Genomic DNA, 18048 nt, shown 5'->3' on the forward strand with positions numbered 1-18048 from the left:
CAAAGGTCACAGTGACTTTCAGTGTGGGGATAGAAAGTAAGAACTAGCTACAAAATGTTTCCCAAGGATTAAATTAGAAGGCAAGATACTCATTTGTGCAAGATCATCAGTAAGTTCAGTCCTAACATTCCAAGAACAAAAACTGGCTCAACTTGCCCCGCCTTCCCCTACAGCAGGAAATTCAATAAAAAAATCGTTCATTATATTGAACAAAAGAGCTGAGGAGGATGAAAGTTTACAGGGTGGGGAATGATGTGGAAGTGTTAACCCACCTTTAGTCGAATGCTCCCTTTATACAGATTTGAACCCATAACCTCTTAGATTACAGGCCGCTATCCTCACGACTAAGCAACAATGTGCTCAAATAAGTAATGCCATAAGTAATTTGTACTTTTATATTTATTTGACCTTGGCCTTGGCTGTGAGGTCAGTCAGGTAGACCTGTGACGATTACTCGTGGTGTGTGCATGCAGGCCTATGGAGGGTACCTCAGCATTGTGTTCCTCGGAACGAGTCAAGGGCTCTTCAAGTGCGCAGTCGCTAATGCTCCAGTGACTGATTGGAGAAACTTCGGTGAGACCTTTCTTCAACCTGAAATCATCACAAACATTTTTATTCTCACTCTCACCAGATTGTCTGGGTTGTTTGCCAGCTTTCTAACATCTCTCATCCTTATTTTATATTTCTTCTCTGCTACTTACCTGGAGCTTCCTTTGTTTTCCTCAAAGAAACTGTTAGTTCCACAGAAAACATCAAGCGCTAATTGGATTTTTTCTGCAGTAGAATCTTGATAATAGATATTGATAATAGTCAAACTTTGTGGAGTGTCCAAGAAATCGTCGAACTTTGTGGAGTGTCCAAGAAAGAAAACAAGAACCACTTTTAGAGGCCATTTTTCCCCGCAAAGCAGGGGTTGGCCTTTTTTGGAACCGTGTCTCCTTTTTGAAGCAATGTTTTACAGCCGGATGCCCTTCCTGCCACCAACCCTGTTAGTCCCTCTTGCGACACGCAGGGGTGTACCAGTGAACTGGTACTCAATTTGCCGACCTCGGAAGGATGACAGGCTGAGGCAACACCCCCCCCCCCCCCCCCCCCCGGTGTTAGACCGGGATTCAAACCCAGGATTGTAGGATCCCAAGCCGGCACCCTAACCGCTAAGCCAACACCAGGCTTAGATCAACACCTATGTTTTCCATCAGCACGGAGTGTCTTTGACCATGCGGAGTTATTTGCATCTTTAGTCATTAGCCGTGCCTCAGCAAGCCTGCTGTACAAAGTTTCTTTGCTGTTGTTGTTAATTTGTTGCAATAACACTAGGACTCAGACTGAAAAGGCCCAACAGAAGGACATGAAGAAACAAACTTCCTTTCAGTTGGAATAATTAGAGCATAAATAAACTACAACTGGACCATTGTACTTGTACATTGAACGGAACATTTGGTCTTTCCGTCGCTAATGTCCGCAGCCTGATTGTACGAGTACATAGCGAGCAACAAACAACAGAACTTGCACGATTACTGGAAATACAGAAGTTGTTCTGCGCCAATCAATAATGGCAGCCTACTGAAACTATACGAAGACATAAACGAAGGTCATGCGTTCAATAATTTGCCAAAATAGTGTGATCAAAATATTTGAGACAAACCACCTGCCTTCCTTTGGCCACCACCTTCTTGTGTATATCATTTTGGTGTCTTTCCTTAACATCGATTTTGTTATAGAAACCGCTCGCTCCTCCCTGCCCCCTGATCCAAATCACAAATGACAGAACACTCTTTATATTGAGGGTTACCCAGTTGATCCACCTCACAAAAAGCATGTCCAAAGACACTCTGCCATACGAGACATGACGAGCAGATGGAAACCGAGGAAGTGTAATTATTCTTTACTAGCAACGGTCCCCGCCCTATTGGCGGGACTTCAATTGGGACGCCCAAATGAAAAGGCAAAATATCAGAAATTGAAGCCTTTTTAAAATATATTTTTTACGATTTATATAAACATCCGCTAAATCATATCACATGCAAATCATCAAAATCGAAACAGTATTTGTAGAATTTCAATAAAAGCCACATCACTGTTCATATCGGTAAATATTATTCCATCGTGTTTGGAAAAACGGGAAAATTGGAAAAATTAGAAAATTGGGGCAAAAAATGGAAAAACAATATAGCCTATTTTACTCCAGGGGGTTTGTAAAAACTGGGAAATTGGAAAAATTGGAAAATTGGAATTTTTTTGGAAAAACAATACAGCCTATTTTACTCCAGGGGGTCCCAGGATTACTCACCCAAAATTTCGTTGCGATCGGTTCAGCCGTTTTTGCGGTACATGGGAACAGACAGACAGACAGACAGACATTTGGTGAATTATAGTAAGATTTATATTGTTAATATTTTTTGAAGTGACCTTCACAGTTTCTGACATTGGGCAGTAAAATTTCTAAAGTGTAGAGAATTATATCCTTTGTGATAAATGTCAATTTGAACTGATTTGCATCAATCTAATGTCCTGTTTGTGTTTGCATCTTTGTGTTATTGATGGAAGCGCTTGCAGCGTTCCTTGTGAGTAACGAGGTTGTCCCATTCGTTCTCCAGCTTCGGCTTTCTCGGAGCGTTACTTGGGGCATCCGCATCATTTCGAGAAAACCTATGAAGTACGTCTCACTTTGTGAGTCAATACTGAGATTGACGATCGGTCCCGTTACTCCTGGATTTGTCCATTTATGTTGGAGCTTTGTACCGTACTGCTAATTGCGGCCACCACGCTTCGCCTTGTGATGAATGGCCGATCAACGGCCGAGTGTCATTCTCCTTCTTCCGAGAAAACATGAGGTATCGGCTTTCTCTCTCTCATGCCGTGACCTTTGACTCCCTTAGGCCTCGAGGGCGGCTCACCGGCTCGGAAAGGTGTTGGACCAGAAGCTGATGCTGGTGCATGGTACGGCCGACGGTAAGTGCTCGACGGGTCCAGCCACACTTTCCGCACATCCTTCCTAATATCTTTTTGAGTACGTCCAGAAGCTCTTTGCCATCATTTCCTTGAACAAATGGAATGGTGTGCAAATGCTGTGCAAATGGGAGGCACGTTTCGGTACGGGTAATCTCACGATTGTGTTGTCCTCGCTGCACACCTGGCGTGTGGATCTCATTCGTGCAAGTCTGTCATTGTCATTCAGGATTGCTATCTGTCATCTACAATACACAAATTCCTTAATGTTGTTTTATTTGATTCATCCGAGGAAGAGAAGCCATGGATTAAATCATGAATATGAATAGATTTCTAGTTTTCTTTCTTGCTCTTAAATTACTCAGTTCACTATTGAACGCAACTTTGTTTTTTTCCACACGATGTGAAATTTATTTTGTCCCTTTATTCTTTCAGAGATTGTCCATTTTCAACACACAGCCGAATTGATCAAAGAATTAATCGCCACCAATGGTAACTACACATTGCAGGTAAGAGCAAGTTCGTTCATCATGCCTTCATGCCCGTGTCGGCAATGACATTGAGACTAGCAGACTCATAATCCAACATGTCACATCACTGAGACTATCAGACTGATAATCCAACATGTCACATCACTGAGACTATCTGACTCATTATACTCCAACATGTCACATCACTGAGACTATCAGACTGATAATCCAACATGTCACATCACTGAGACTATCAGACTCATAATCCAACATGTCACATCACTGAGACAATCAGACTCATAATCCAACATCTCACATCACTGAGACTATCAGACTCATTATAATCCAACATGTCACATCACTGAGACAATCAGACTGATAATCCAACATGTCACATCACTGAGACTATCAGACTCATTAAAATCCAACATGTCACATCACTGAGACAATCAGACTGATAATCCAACATGTCACATCACTGAGACTATCTGACTCATTATAATCCAACATGTCACATCACTGAGACTATCAGACTCATAATCCAACATGTCACATCACTGAGACAATCAGACTGATAATCCAACATGTCACATCACTGAGACTATCAGACTCATTATAATCCAACATGTCACATCACTGAGACAATCAGACTGATAATCCAACATGTCACATCACTGAGACTATCAGACTCATTATAATCCAACACATCACATCACCGAGACAATCAGACTCATTATAATCCAACACGTCACATCACTGAGACAATCAGACTCATTATAATCCAACATGTCACATCACTGAGCCAATCAGACTCATTTAATCCAACATGTCACATTACTGAGACTATAAGACTCATAATCCAACATGTCACATCACTGAGACTATCAGACTCATAATCCAACATGTCACATCACTGAGACTATCAGATTCATAATCCAACATGTCACATCACTGAGACTATCAGACTCATTATAATCCAATACATCACATCACCGAGACAATCAGACTCATTATAATCCAACACGTCACATCACTGAGACAATCAGACTCATTATAATCCAACATGTGACATCACTGAGCCAATCAGACTCATTTAATCCAACATGTCACATTACTGAGACTATCAGACTCATAATCCAACATGTCACATCACTGAGACTATCAGACTCATAATCCAACATGTCACATCACTGAGACTATCAGACTCATAATTCAACATGTCACATCACTGAGACTATCAGACTCATAATCCAACATGTCACATCACTGAGACTATCAGATTCATAATCCAACATGTCACATCACTGAGACTATCAGACTCATAATTCAACATGTCACATCACTGAGACTATCTGACTCATAATTCAACATGTCACATCACTGAGACTATCAGATTCATAATCCAACAGGTCACATCACTGAGACGATCAGACTCATAATCCAACATGTCACATCACTGAGACTATCAGACTCATAATTCAACATGTCACATCACTGAGACTATCAGACTCATAATCCAACATGTCACATCACTGAGACTATCAGACTCATAATCCAACATGACACATCACTGAGACTATCAGACTCATAATTCAACATGTCACATCACTGAGACTATCTGACTCATAATTCAACATGTCACATCACTGAGACTATCAGATTCATAATCCAACAGGTCACATCACTGAGACGATCAGACTCATAATCCAACATGTCACATCACTGAGACTATCAGACTCATAATTCAACATGTCACATCACTGAGACAATCTGACTCATAATTCAACATGTCACATCACTGAGACTATCTGACTCATAATTCAACATGTCACATCACTGAGACTATCTGACTCATAATCCAACATGTCACATCACTGAGCCAATCAGACTCATATTCCAACAAGTCACATTACTGAGGCAATCAGACTCATAATCCAATATGTCACATCACTGAGCCAATCAGACTCATAATCCAACATGTCACATCGCTGAGCCAATCACACTCATAATCCAACATGTCACATCACTGAGCCAATCAGACTCATATTCCAACATGTCACATCACTGAGACTATCTGACTCATAATCCAACATGTCACATCACTGAGACTATCAGACTCATAATCCAACATGTCACATCACTGAGACTGTCAGACTCATTATAATCCAACACGTCACATCACTGAGAGAATCTGACTCATTATAATCCAACACATCACATCACTGAGACAATCAGACTCATTATAATCCAACATGTCACATCACTGAGACAATCAGACTGATAATCCAACATGTCACATCACTGAGACTATCAGACTCATTATAATCCAACATGTCACATCACTGAGACAATCAGACTGATAATCCAACATGTCACATCACTGAGACTATCTGACTCATTATAATCCAACATGTCACATCACTGAGACTATCAGACTCATAATCCAACATGTCACATCACTGAGACTATCAGACTCATTATAATCCAACATGTCACATCACTGAGACAATCAGAGTGATAAATCCAACATGTCACATCACTGAGACTATCTGACTTATTATAATCCAACATGTCACATCACTGAGACTATCAGACTCATATTCCAACATGTCACATCACTGAGACTATCTGACTCATAATCCAACATGTCACATCACTGAGACAATCAGACTGATAATCCAACATGTCACATCACTGAGACAATCAGACTGATAATCCAACACATCACATCACCAAGACAATCAGACTCATTAAAGTCCAACATGTCACATCACTGAGACAATCAGACTCATTAAAATCCAACATGTCACATCACTGAGACAATCAGACTCATAATTCAACATGTCACATCACTGAGCCAATCAGACTCATAATCCAACATGTCACATCACTGAGACTATCAGACTCATAATTCAACATGTCACATCACAGACAATCAGACTCAAAATCCAACATGTCACATCACTGAGACTGTCAGACTCATAATTCAACATGTCACATCACTGAGCCAATCAGACTCATAATCCAACATGTCACATCACTGAGACTATCAGACTCATAATCCAACATGTCACATCACTGAGACAATCAGACTCAAAATCCAACATGTCACATCACTTAGACTATCAGACTCATAATTCAACATGTCACATCACTGAGACTATCAGACTCATAATCCAACATGTCACATCACTGAGACTATCAGACTCATAATTCAACATGTCACATCACTGAGACTATCTGACTCATAATTCAACATGTCACATCACTGAGACTATCTGACTCATAATTCAACATGTCACATCACTGAGACTATCTGACTCATAATCCAACATGTCACATCACTGAGACTATCTGACTCATTTTAATCCAACATGTCACATCACTGAGACAATCAGACTGATAATCCAACATGTCACATCACTGAGACAATCAGACTCATAATCCAACATCTCACATCACTGAGACTATCAGACTCATTATCATCCAACATGTCACATCACTGAGACAATCAGACTGATAATCCAACATGTCACATCACTGAGACTATCAGACTCATTAAAATCCAACATGTCACATCACTGAGACAATCAGACTGATAATCCAACATGTCACATCACTGAGACTATCTGACTCATTATAATCCAACATGTCACATCACTGAGACTATCAGACTCATAATCCAACATGTTACATCACTGAGACTATCAGACTCATAATCCAACATGTCACATCACTGAGACAATCAGACTGATAATCCAACATGTCACATCACTGAGACAATCAGACTGATAATCCAACATGTCACATCACTGAGACAATCAGACTGATAATCCAACATGTCACATCACTGAGACTATCAGACTCATTATAATCCAACACATCACATCACTGAGACAATCAGACTCATTATAATCCAACATGTCACATCACTGAGCCAATCAGACTCATTTAATCCAACATGTCACATTACTGAGACTATCAGACTCATAATCCAACATGTCACATCACTGAGACTATCAGACTCATAATCCAACATGTCACATCACTGAGACTATCAGATTCATAATCCAACATGTCACATCACTGAGACTATCAGACTCATAATTCAACATGTCACATCACTGAGACTATCTGACTCATAATTCAACATGTCACATCACTGAGACTATCAGATTCATAATCCAACAGGTCACATCACTGAGACGATCAGACTCATAATCCAACATGTCACATCACTGAGACTATCAGACTCATAATTCAACATGTCACATCACTGAGACTATCAGACTCATAATCCAACATGTCACATCACTGAGACTATCAGACTCATAATCCAACATGTCACATCACTGAGACAATCAGACTCATAATCCAACATGTCACATCACTGAGACTATCAGACTCATAATCCAACATGTCACATCACTGAGACTATCAGACTCATAATTCAACATGTCACATCACTGAGACTATCAGATTCATAATTCAACATGTCACATCACTGAGACTATCTGACTCATAATTCAACATGTCACATCACTGAGACTTTCAGACTCATAATCCAACATGTCACATCACTGAGACTATCAGACTCATAATTCAACATGTCACATCACTGAGACTATCAGACTCATTATAATCCAACATGTCACATCACTGAGACAATCAGACTGATAATCCAACATGTCACATCACTGAGACTATCAGACTCATAATCCAACATGTCACATCACTGAGACTATCAGACTCATAATCCAACATGTCACATCACTGAGACAATCAGACTCATAATCCAACATGTCACATCACTGAGACTATCAGACTCATAATCCAACATGTCACATCACTGAGACAATCTGACTAATTATAATCCAACACGTCACATCACTGAGACAATCGGACTGATAATCCAACATGTCACATCACTGAGACTATCTGACTCATTATAATCCAACATGTCACATCACTGAGACAATCAGACTGATAATCCAACATGTCACATCACTGAGACTATCTGACTCATTATAATCCAACATGTCATCACTGAAACAATCAGACTGATTAATCCAACATGTCACATCACTGAGACTATCAGACTCATTATAATCCAACATGTCACATCACTGAGACAATCAGACTGATAATCCAACATGTCACATCACTGAGACTATCTGACTCATTATAATCCAACATGTCACATCACTGAGACTATCAGACTCATAATCCAACATGTCACATCACTGAGACTATCAGACTCATTATAATCCAACACGTCACATCACTGAGACAATCTGACTCATTATAATCCAACACATCACATCACTGAGACAATCAGACTCATTATAATCCAACATGTCACATCACTGAGCCAATCAGACTCATATTCCAACAAGTCACATTACTGAGGCAATCAGACACATAATCCAATATGTCACATCACTGAGCCAATCAGACTCATAATCCAACATGTCACATCGCTGAGCCAATCACACTCATAATCCAACATGTCACATCACTGAGCCAATCAGACTCATATTCCAACATGTCACATCACTGAGACTATCTGACTCATAATCCAACATGTCACATCACTGAGACTATCAGACTCATAATCCAACATGTCACATCACTGAGACTGTCAGACTCATTATAATCCAACACGTCACATCACTGAGACAATCTGACTCATTATAATCCAACACATCACATCACTGAGACAATCAGACTCATTATAATCCAACATGTCACATCACTGAGACAATCAGACTGATAATCCAACATGTCACATCACTGAGACTATCAGACTCATTATAATCCAACATGTCACATCACTGAGACAATCAGACTGATAATCCAGCATGTCACATCACTGAGACTATCTGACTCATTATAATCCAACATGTCACATCACTGAGACTATCAGACTCATAATCCAACATGTCACATCACTGAGACTATCTGACTCATAATCCAACATGTCACATCACTGAGACAATCAGACTGATAATCCAACATGTCACATCACTGAGACAATCAGACTGATAATCCAACACATCACATCACCGAGACAATCAGACTCATTATAATCCAACACGTCACATCACTGAGACAATCAGACTCATTATAATCCAACATGTGACATCACTGAGCCAATCAGACTCATTTAATCCAACATGTCACATTACTGAGACTATCAGACTCATAATCCAACATGTCACATCACTGAGACTATCAGACTCATAATCCAACATGTCACATCACTGAGACTATCAGACTCATAATTCAACATGTCACATCACTGAGACTATCAGACTCATAATCCAACATGTCACATCACTGAGACTATCAGATTCATAATCCAACATGTCACATCACTGAGACTATCAGACTCATAATTCAACATGTCACATCACTGAGACTATCTGACTCATAATTCAACATGTCACATCACTGAGACTATCAGATTCATAATCCAACAGGTCACATCACTGAGACGATCAGACTCATAATCCAACATGTCACATCACTGAGACTATCAGACTCATAATTCAACATGTCACATCACTGAGACTATCAGACTCATAATCCAACATGTCACATCACTGAGACTATCAGACTCATAATCCAACATGACACATCACTGAGACTATCAGACTCATAATTCAACATGTCACATCACTGAGACTATCTGACTCATAATTCAACATGTCACATCACTGAGACTATCAGATTCATAATCCAACAGGTCACATCACTGAGACGATCAGACTCATAATCCAACATGTCACATCACTGAGACTATCAGACTCATAATTCAACATGTCACATCACTGAGACAATCTGACTCATAATTCAACATGTCACATCACTGAGACTATCTGACTCATAATTCAACATGTCACATCACTGAGACTATCTGACTCATAATCCAACATGTCACATCACTGAGCCAATCAGACTCATATTCCAACAAGTCACATTACTGAGGCAATCAGACTCATAATCCAATATGTCACATCACTGAGCCAATCAGACTCATAATCCAACATGTCACATCGCTGAGCCAATCACACTCATAATCCAACATGTCACATCACTGAGCCAATCAGACTCATATTCCAACATGTCACATCACTGAGACTATCTGACTCATAATCCAACATGTCACATCACTGAGACTATCAGACTCATAATCCAACATGTCACATCACTGAGACTGTCAGACTCATTATAATCCAACACGTCACATCACTGAGACAATCTGACTCATTATAATCCAACACATCACATCACTGAGACAATCAGACTCATTATAATCCAACATGTCACATCACTGAGACAATCAGACTGATAATCCAACATGTCACATCACTGAGACTATCAGACTCATTATAATCCAACATGTCACATCACTGAGACAATCAGACTGATAATCCAGCATGTCACATCACTGAGACTATCTGACTCATTATAATCCAACATGTCACATCACTGAGACTATCAGACTCATAATCCAACATGTCACATCACTGAGACTATCAGACTCATTATAATCCAACATGTCACATCACTGAGACAATCAGAGTGATAAATCCAACATGTCACATCACCGAGACTATCTGACTTATTATAATCCAACATGTCACATCACTGAGACTATCAGACTCATATTCCAACATGTCACATCACTGAGACTATCTGACTCATAATCCAACATGTCACATCACTGAGACAATCAGACTGATATAATCCAACATGTCACATCACTGAGACAATCAGACTGATAATCCAACACATCACATCACCAAGACAATCAGACTCATTAAAGTCCAACATGTCACATCACTGAGACAATCAGACTCATTAAAATCCAACATGTCACATCACTGAGACAATCAGACTCATAATTCAACATGTCACATCACTGAGCCAATCAGACTCATAATCCAACATGTCACATCACTGAGACTATCAGACTCATAATTCAACATGTCACATCACAGACAATCAGACTCAAAATCCAACATGTCACATCACTGAGACTATCAGACTCATAATTCAACATGTCACATCACTGAGCCAATCAGACTCATAATCCAACATGTCACATCACTGAGACTATCAGACTCATAATCCAACATGTCACATCACTGAGACAATCAGACTCAAAATCCAACATGTCACATCACTTAGACTATCAGACTCATAATTCAACATGTCACATCACTGAGACTATCAGACTCATAATCCAACATGTCACATCACTGAGACTATCAGACTCATAATTCAACATGTCACATCACTGAGACTATCTGACTCATAATTCAACATGTCACATCACTGAGACTATCTGACTCATAATTCAACATGTCACATCACTGAGACTATCTGACTCATAATCCAACATGTCACATCACTGAGACTATCTGACTCATTTTAATCCAACATGTCACATCACTGAGACAATCAGACTGATAATCCAACATGTCACATCACTGAGACAATCAGACTCATAATCCAACATCTCACATCACTGAGACTATCAGACTCATTATCATCCAACATGTCACATCACTGAGACAATCAGACTGATAATCCAACATGTCACATCACTGAGACTATCAGACTCATTAAAATCCAACATGTCACATCACTGAGACAATCAGACTGATAATCCAACATGTCACATCACTGAGACTATCTGACTCATTATAATCCAACATGTCACATCACTGAGACTATCAGACTCATAATCCAACATGTTACATCACTGAGACTATCAGACTCATAATCCAACATGTCACATCACTGAGACAATCAGACTGATAATCCAACATGTCACATCACTGAGACAATCAGACTGATAATCCAACATGTCACATCACTGAGACAATCAGACTGATAATCCAACATGTCACATCACTGAGACTATCAGACTCATTATAATCCAACACATCACATCACTGAGACAATCAGACTCATTATAATCCAACATGTCACATCACTGAGCCAATCAGACTCATTTAATCCAACATGTCACATTACTGAGACTATCAGACTCATAATCCAACATGTCACATCACTGAGACTATCAGACTCATAATCCAACATGTCACATCACTGAGACTATCAGATTCATAATCCAACATGTCACATCACTGAGACTATCAGACTCATAATTCAACATGTCACATCACTGAGACTATCTGACTCATAATTCAACATGTCACATCACCGAGACTATCAGATTCATAATCCAACAGGTCACATCACTGAGACGATCAGACTCATAATCCAACATGTCACATCACTGAGACTATCAGACTCATAATTCAACATGTCACATCACTGAGACTATCAGACTCATAATCCAACATGTCACATCACTGAGACTATCAGACTCATAATCCAACATGTCACATCACTGAGACAATCAGACTCATAATCCAACATGTCACATCACTGAGACTATCAGACTCATAATCCAACATGTCACATCACTGAGACTATCAGACTCATAATTCAACATGTCACATCACTGAGACTATCAGATTCATAATTCAACATGTCACATCACTGAGACTATCTGACTCATAATTCAACATGTCACATCACTGAGACTTTCAGACTCATAATCCAACATGTCACATCACTGAGACTATCAGACTCATAATTCAACATGTCACATCACTGAGACTATCAGACTCATTATAATCCAACATGTCACATCACTGAGACAATCAGACTGATAATCCAACATGTCACATCACTGAGACTATCAGACTCATAATCCAACATGTCACATCACTGAGACTATCAGACTCATAATCCAACATGTCACATCACTGAGACAATCAGACTCATAATCCAACATGTCACATCACTGAGACTATCAGACTCATAATCCAACATGTCACATCACTGAGACAATCTGACTAATTATAATCCAACACGTCACATCACTGAGACAATCGGACTGATAATCCAACATGTCACATCACTGAGACTATCTGACTCATTATAATCCAACATGTCACATCACTGAGACAATCAGACTGATAATCCAACATGTCACATCACTGAGACTATCTGACTCATTATAATCCAACATGTCATCACTGAAACAATCAGACTGATTAATCCAACATGTCACATCACTGAGACTATCAGACTCATTATAATCCAACATGTCACATCACTGAGACAATCAGACTGATAATCCAACATGTCACATCACTGAGACTATCTGACTCATTATAATCCAACATGTCACATCACTGAGACTATCAGACTCATAATCCAACATGTCACATCACTGAGACTATCAGACTCATTATAATCCAACACGTCACATCACTGAGACAATCTGACTCATTATAATCCAACACATCACATCACTGAGACAATCAGACTCATTATAATCCAACATGTCACATCACTGAGCCAATCAGACTCATATTCCAACAAGTCACATTACTGAGGCAATCAGACACATAATCCAATATGTCACATCACTGAGCCAATCAGACTCATAATCCAACATGTCACATCGCTGAGCCAATCACACTCATAATCCAACATGTCACATCACTGAGCCAATCAGACTCATATTCCAACATGTCACATCACTGAGACTATCTGACTCATAATCCAACATGTCACATCACTGAGACTATCAGACTCATAATCCAACATGTCACATCACTGAGACTGTCAGACTCATTATAATCCAACACGTCACATCACTGAGACAATCTGACTCATTATAATCCAACACATCACATCACTGAGACAATCAGACTCATTATAATCCAACATGTCACATCACTGAGACAATCAGACTGATAATCCAACATGTCACATCACTGAGACTATCAGACTCATTATAATCCAACATGTCACATCACTGAGACAATCAGACTGATAATCCAGCATGTCACATCACTGAGACTATCTGACTCATTATAATCCAACATGTCACATCACTGAGACTATCAGACTCATAATCCAACATGTCACATCACTGAGACTATCAGACTCATTATAATCCAACATGTCACATCACTGAGACAATCAGAGTGATAAATCCAACATGTCACATCACTGAGACTATCTGACTTATTATAATCCAACATGTCACATCACTGAGACTATCAGACTCATATTCCAACATGTCACATCACTGAGACTATCTGACTCATAATCCAACATGTCACATCACTGAGACAATCAGACTGATAATCCAACATGTCACATCACTGAGACATCACTGACATGTCACATCTGATAGTCTCAACATGTCTCAACATGTTGGACAACATGTCCAACATGTCACATCACTGAGACTATCTGACTTATTATAATCCAACATGTCACATCACTGAGACTATCAGACTCATATTCCAACATGTCACATCACTGAGACTATCTGACTCATAATCCAACATGTCACATCACTGAGACAATCAGACTGATAATCCAACATGTCACATCACTGAGACAATCAGACTGATAATCCAACACATCACATCACCAAGACAATCAGACTCATTAAAGTCCAACATGTCACATCACTGAGACAATCAGACTCATTAAAATCCAACATGTCACATCACTGAGACAATCAGACTCATAATTCAACATGTCACATCACTGAGCCAATCAGACTCATTAATCCAACATGTCACATCACTGAGACTATCAGACTCATAATTCAACATGTCACATCACAGACAATCAGACTCAAAATCCAACATGTCACATCACTGAGACTATCAGACTCATAATTCAACATGTCACATCGCTGAGCCAATCAGACTCATAATCCAACATGTCACATCACTGAGACTATCAGACTCATAATCCAACATGTCACATCACTGAGACAATCAGACTCAAAATCCAACATGTCACATCACTTAGACTATCAGACTCATAATTCAACATGTCACATCACTGAGACTATCAGACTCATAATCCAACATGTCACATCACTGAGACTATCAGACTCATAATTCAACATGTCACATCACTGAGACTATCTGACTCATAATTCAACATGTCACATCACTGAGACTATCTGACTCATAATTCAACATGTCACATCACTGAGACTATCTGACTCATAATCCAACATGTCACATCACTGAGACTATCTGACTCATTTTAATCCAACATGTCACATCACTGAGACAATCAGACTGATAATAATCCAACATGTCACATCACTGAGACAATCAGACTCATAATCCAACATCTCACATCACTGAGACTATCAGACTCATTATCATCCAACATGTCACATCACTGGGACAATCAGACTGATAATCCAACATGTCACATCACTGAGACTATCAGACTCATTAAAATCCAACATGTCACATCACTGAGACAATCAGACTGATAATCCAACATGTCACATCACTGAGACTATCTGACTCATTATAATCCAACATGTCACATCACTGAGACTATCAGACTCATAATCCAACATGTTACATCACTGAGACTATCAGACTCATAATCCAACATGTCACATCACTGAGACAATCAGACTGATAATCCAACATGTCACATCACTGAGACAATCAGACTGATAATCCAACATGTCACATCACTGAGACAATCAGACTGATAATCCAACATGTCACATCACTGAGACTATCAGACTCATTATAATCCAACACATCACATCACTGAGACAATCAGACTCATTATAATCCAACATGTCACATCACTGAGCCAATCAGACTCATTTAATCCAACATGTCACATTACTGAGACTATCAGACTCATAATCCAACATGTCACATCACTGAGACTATCAGACTCATAATCCAACATGTCACATCACTGAGACTATCAGATTCATAATCCAACATGTCACATCACTGAGACTATCAGACTCATAATTCAACATGTCACATCACTGAGACTATCTGACTCATAATTCAACATGTCACATCACTGAGACTATCAGACTCATAATCCAACATGTCACATCACTGAGACGATCAGACTCATAATCCAACATGTCACATCACTGAGACTATCAGACTTATAATTCAACATGTCACATCACTGAGACTATCAGACTCATAATCCAACATGTCACATCACTGAGACTATCAGACTCATAATCCAACATGTCACATCACTGAGACAATCAGACTCATAATCCAACATGTCACATCACTGAGACTATCAGACTCATAATCCAACATGTCACATCACTGAGACTATCAGACTCATAATTCAACATGTCACATCACTGAGACTATCAGATTCATAATTCAACATGTCACATCACTGAGACTATCTGACTCATAATTCAACATGTCACATCACTGAGACTTTCAGACTCATAATCCAACATGTCACATCACTGAGACTATCAGACTCATAATTCAACATGTCACATCACTGAGACTATCAGACTCATTATAATCCAACATGTCACATCACTGAGACAATCAGACTGATAATCCAACATGTCACATCACTGAGACTATCAGACTCATAATCCAACATGTCACATCACTGAGACTATCAGACTCATAATCCAACATGTCACATCACTGAGACAATCAGACTCATAATCCAACATGTCACATCACTGAGACTATCAGACTCATAATCCAACATGTCACATCACTGAGACAATCTGACTAATTATAATCCAACACGTCACATCACTGAGACAATCGGACTGATAATCCAACATGTCACATCACTGAGACTATCTGACTCATTATAATCCAACATGTCACATCACTGAGACAATCAGACTGATAATCCAACATGTCACATCACTGAGACTATCTGACTCATTATAATCCAACATGTCATCACTGAAACAATCAGACTGATAATCCAACATGTCACATCACTGAGACTATCAGACTCATTATAATCCAACATGTCACATCACTGAGACAATCAGACTCATAATCCAACATGTCACATCACTGAGACTATCTGACTCATTATAATCCAACATGTCACATCACTGAGACTATCAGACTCATAATCCAACATGTCACATCACTGAGACTATCAGACTCATTATAATCCAACACGTCACATCACTGAGACAATCTGACTCATTATAATCCAACACATCACATCACTGAGACAATCAGACTCATTATAATCCAACATGTCACATCACTGAGACAATCAGACTCATAATTCAACATGTCACATCACTGAGACTATCAGACTCATAATTCAACATGTCACATCACTGAGACTATCTGACTCATAATCCAACATGTCACATCACTGAGCCAATCAGACTCATATTCCAACAAGTCACATTACTGAGGCAATCAGACTCATAATCCAATATGTCACATCACTGAGCCAATCAGACTCATAATCCAACATGTCACATCGCTGAGCCAATCACACTCATAATCCAACATGTCACATCACTGAGCCAATCAGACTCATATTCCAACATGTCACATCACTGAGACTATCTGACTCATAATCCAACATGTCACATCACTGAGACTATCAGACTCATAATCCAACATGTCACATCACTGAGACTGTCAGACTCATTATAATCCAACACGTCACATCACTGAGACAATCTGACTCATTATAATCCAACACATCA

At 39.3% G+C, this 18048-nt stretch overlaps 1 protein-coding gene across 1 annotated transcript in view; it reads left to right on the forward strand.

Moving 5' to 3' along the window:
- Positions 1 to 18048, forward strand: part of LOC137429981 (inactive dipeptidyl peptidase 10) — a 380373-nt gene that overhangs the window by 345777 nt on the left and 16548 nt on the right. Inside the window, exons 23-26 of the mRNA XM_068120409.2 lie at positions 474 to 573; positions 2598 to 2656; positions 2880 to 2952; positions 3385 to 3458. Coding sequence (XP_067976510.2) covers positions 474 to 573; positions 2598 to 2656; positions 2880 to 2952; positions 3385 to 3458 — 306 coding nt within the window. The remainder of the gene's footprint in view (positions 1 to 473; positions 574 to 2597; positions 2657 to 2879; positions 2953 to 3384; positions 3459 to 18048) is intronic.

This window comes from Myxine glutinosa, chromosome 6 (assembly GCF_964187855.1).
Source record: "Myxine glutinosa chromosome 6, kmMyxGlut1.1, whole genome shotgun sequence".
Classification (NCBI taxonomy): domain Eukaryota; kingdom Metazoa; phylum Chordata; class Myxini; order Myxiniformes; family Myxinidae; genus Myxine; species Myxine glutinosa.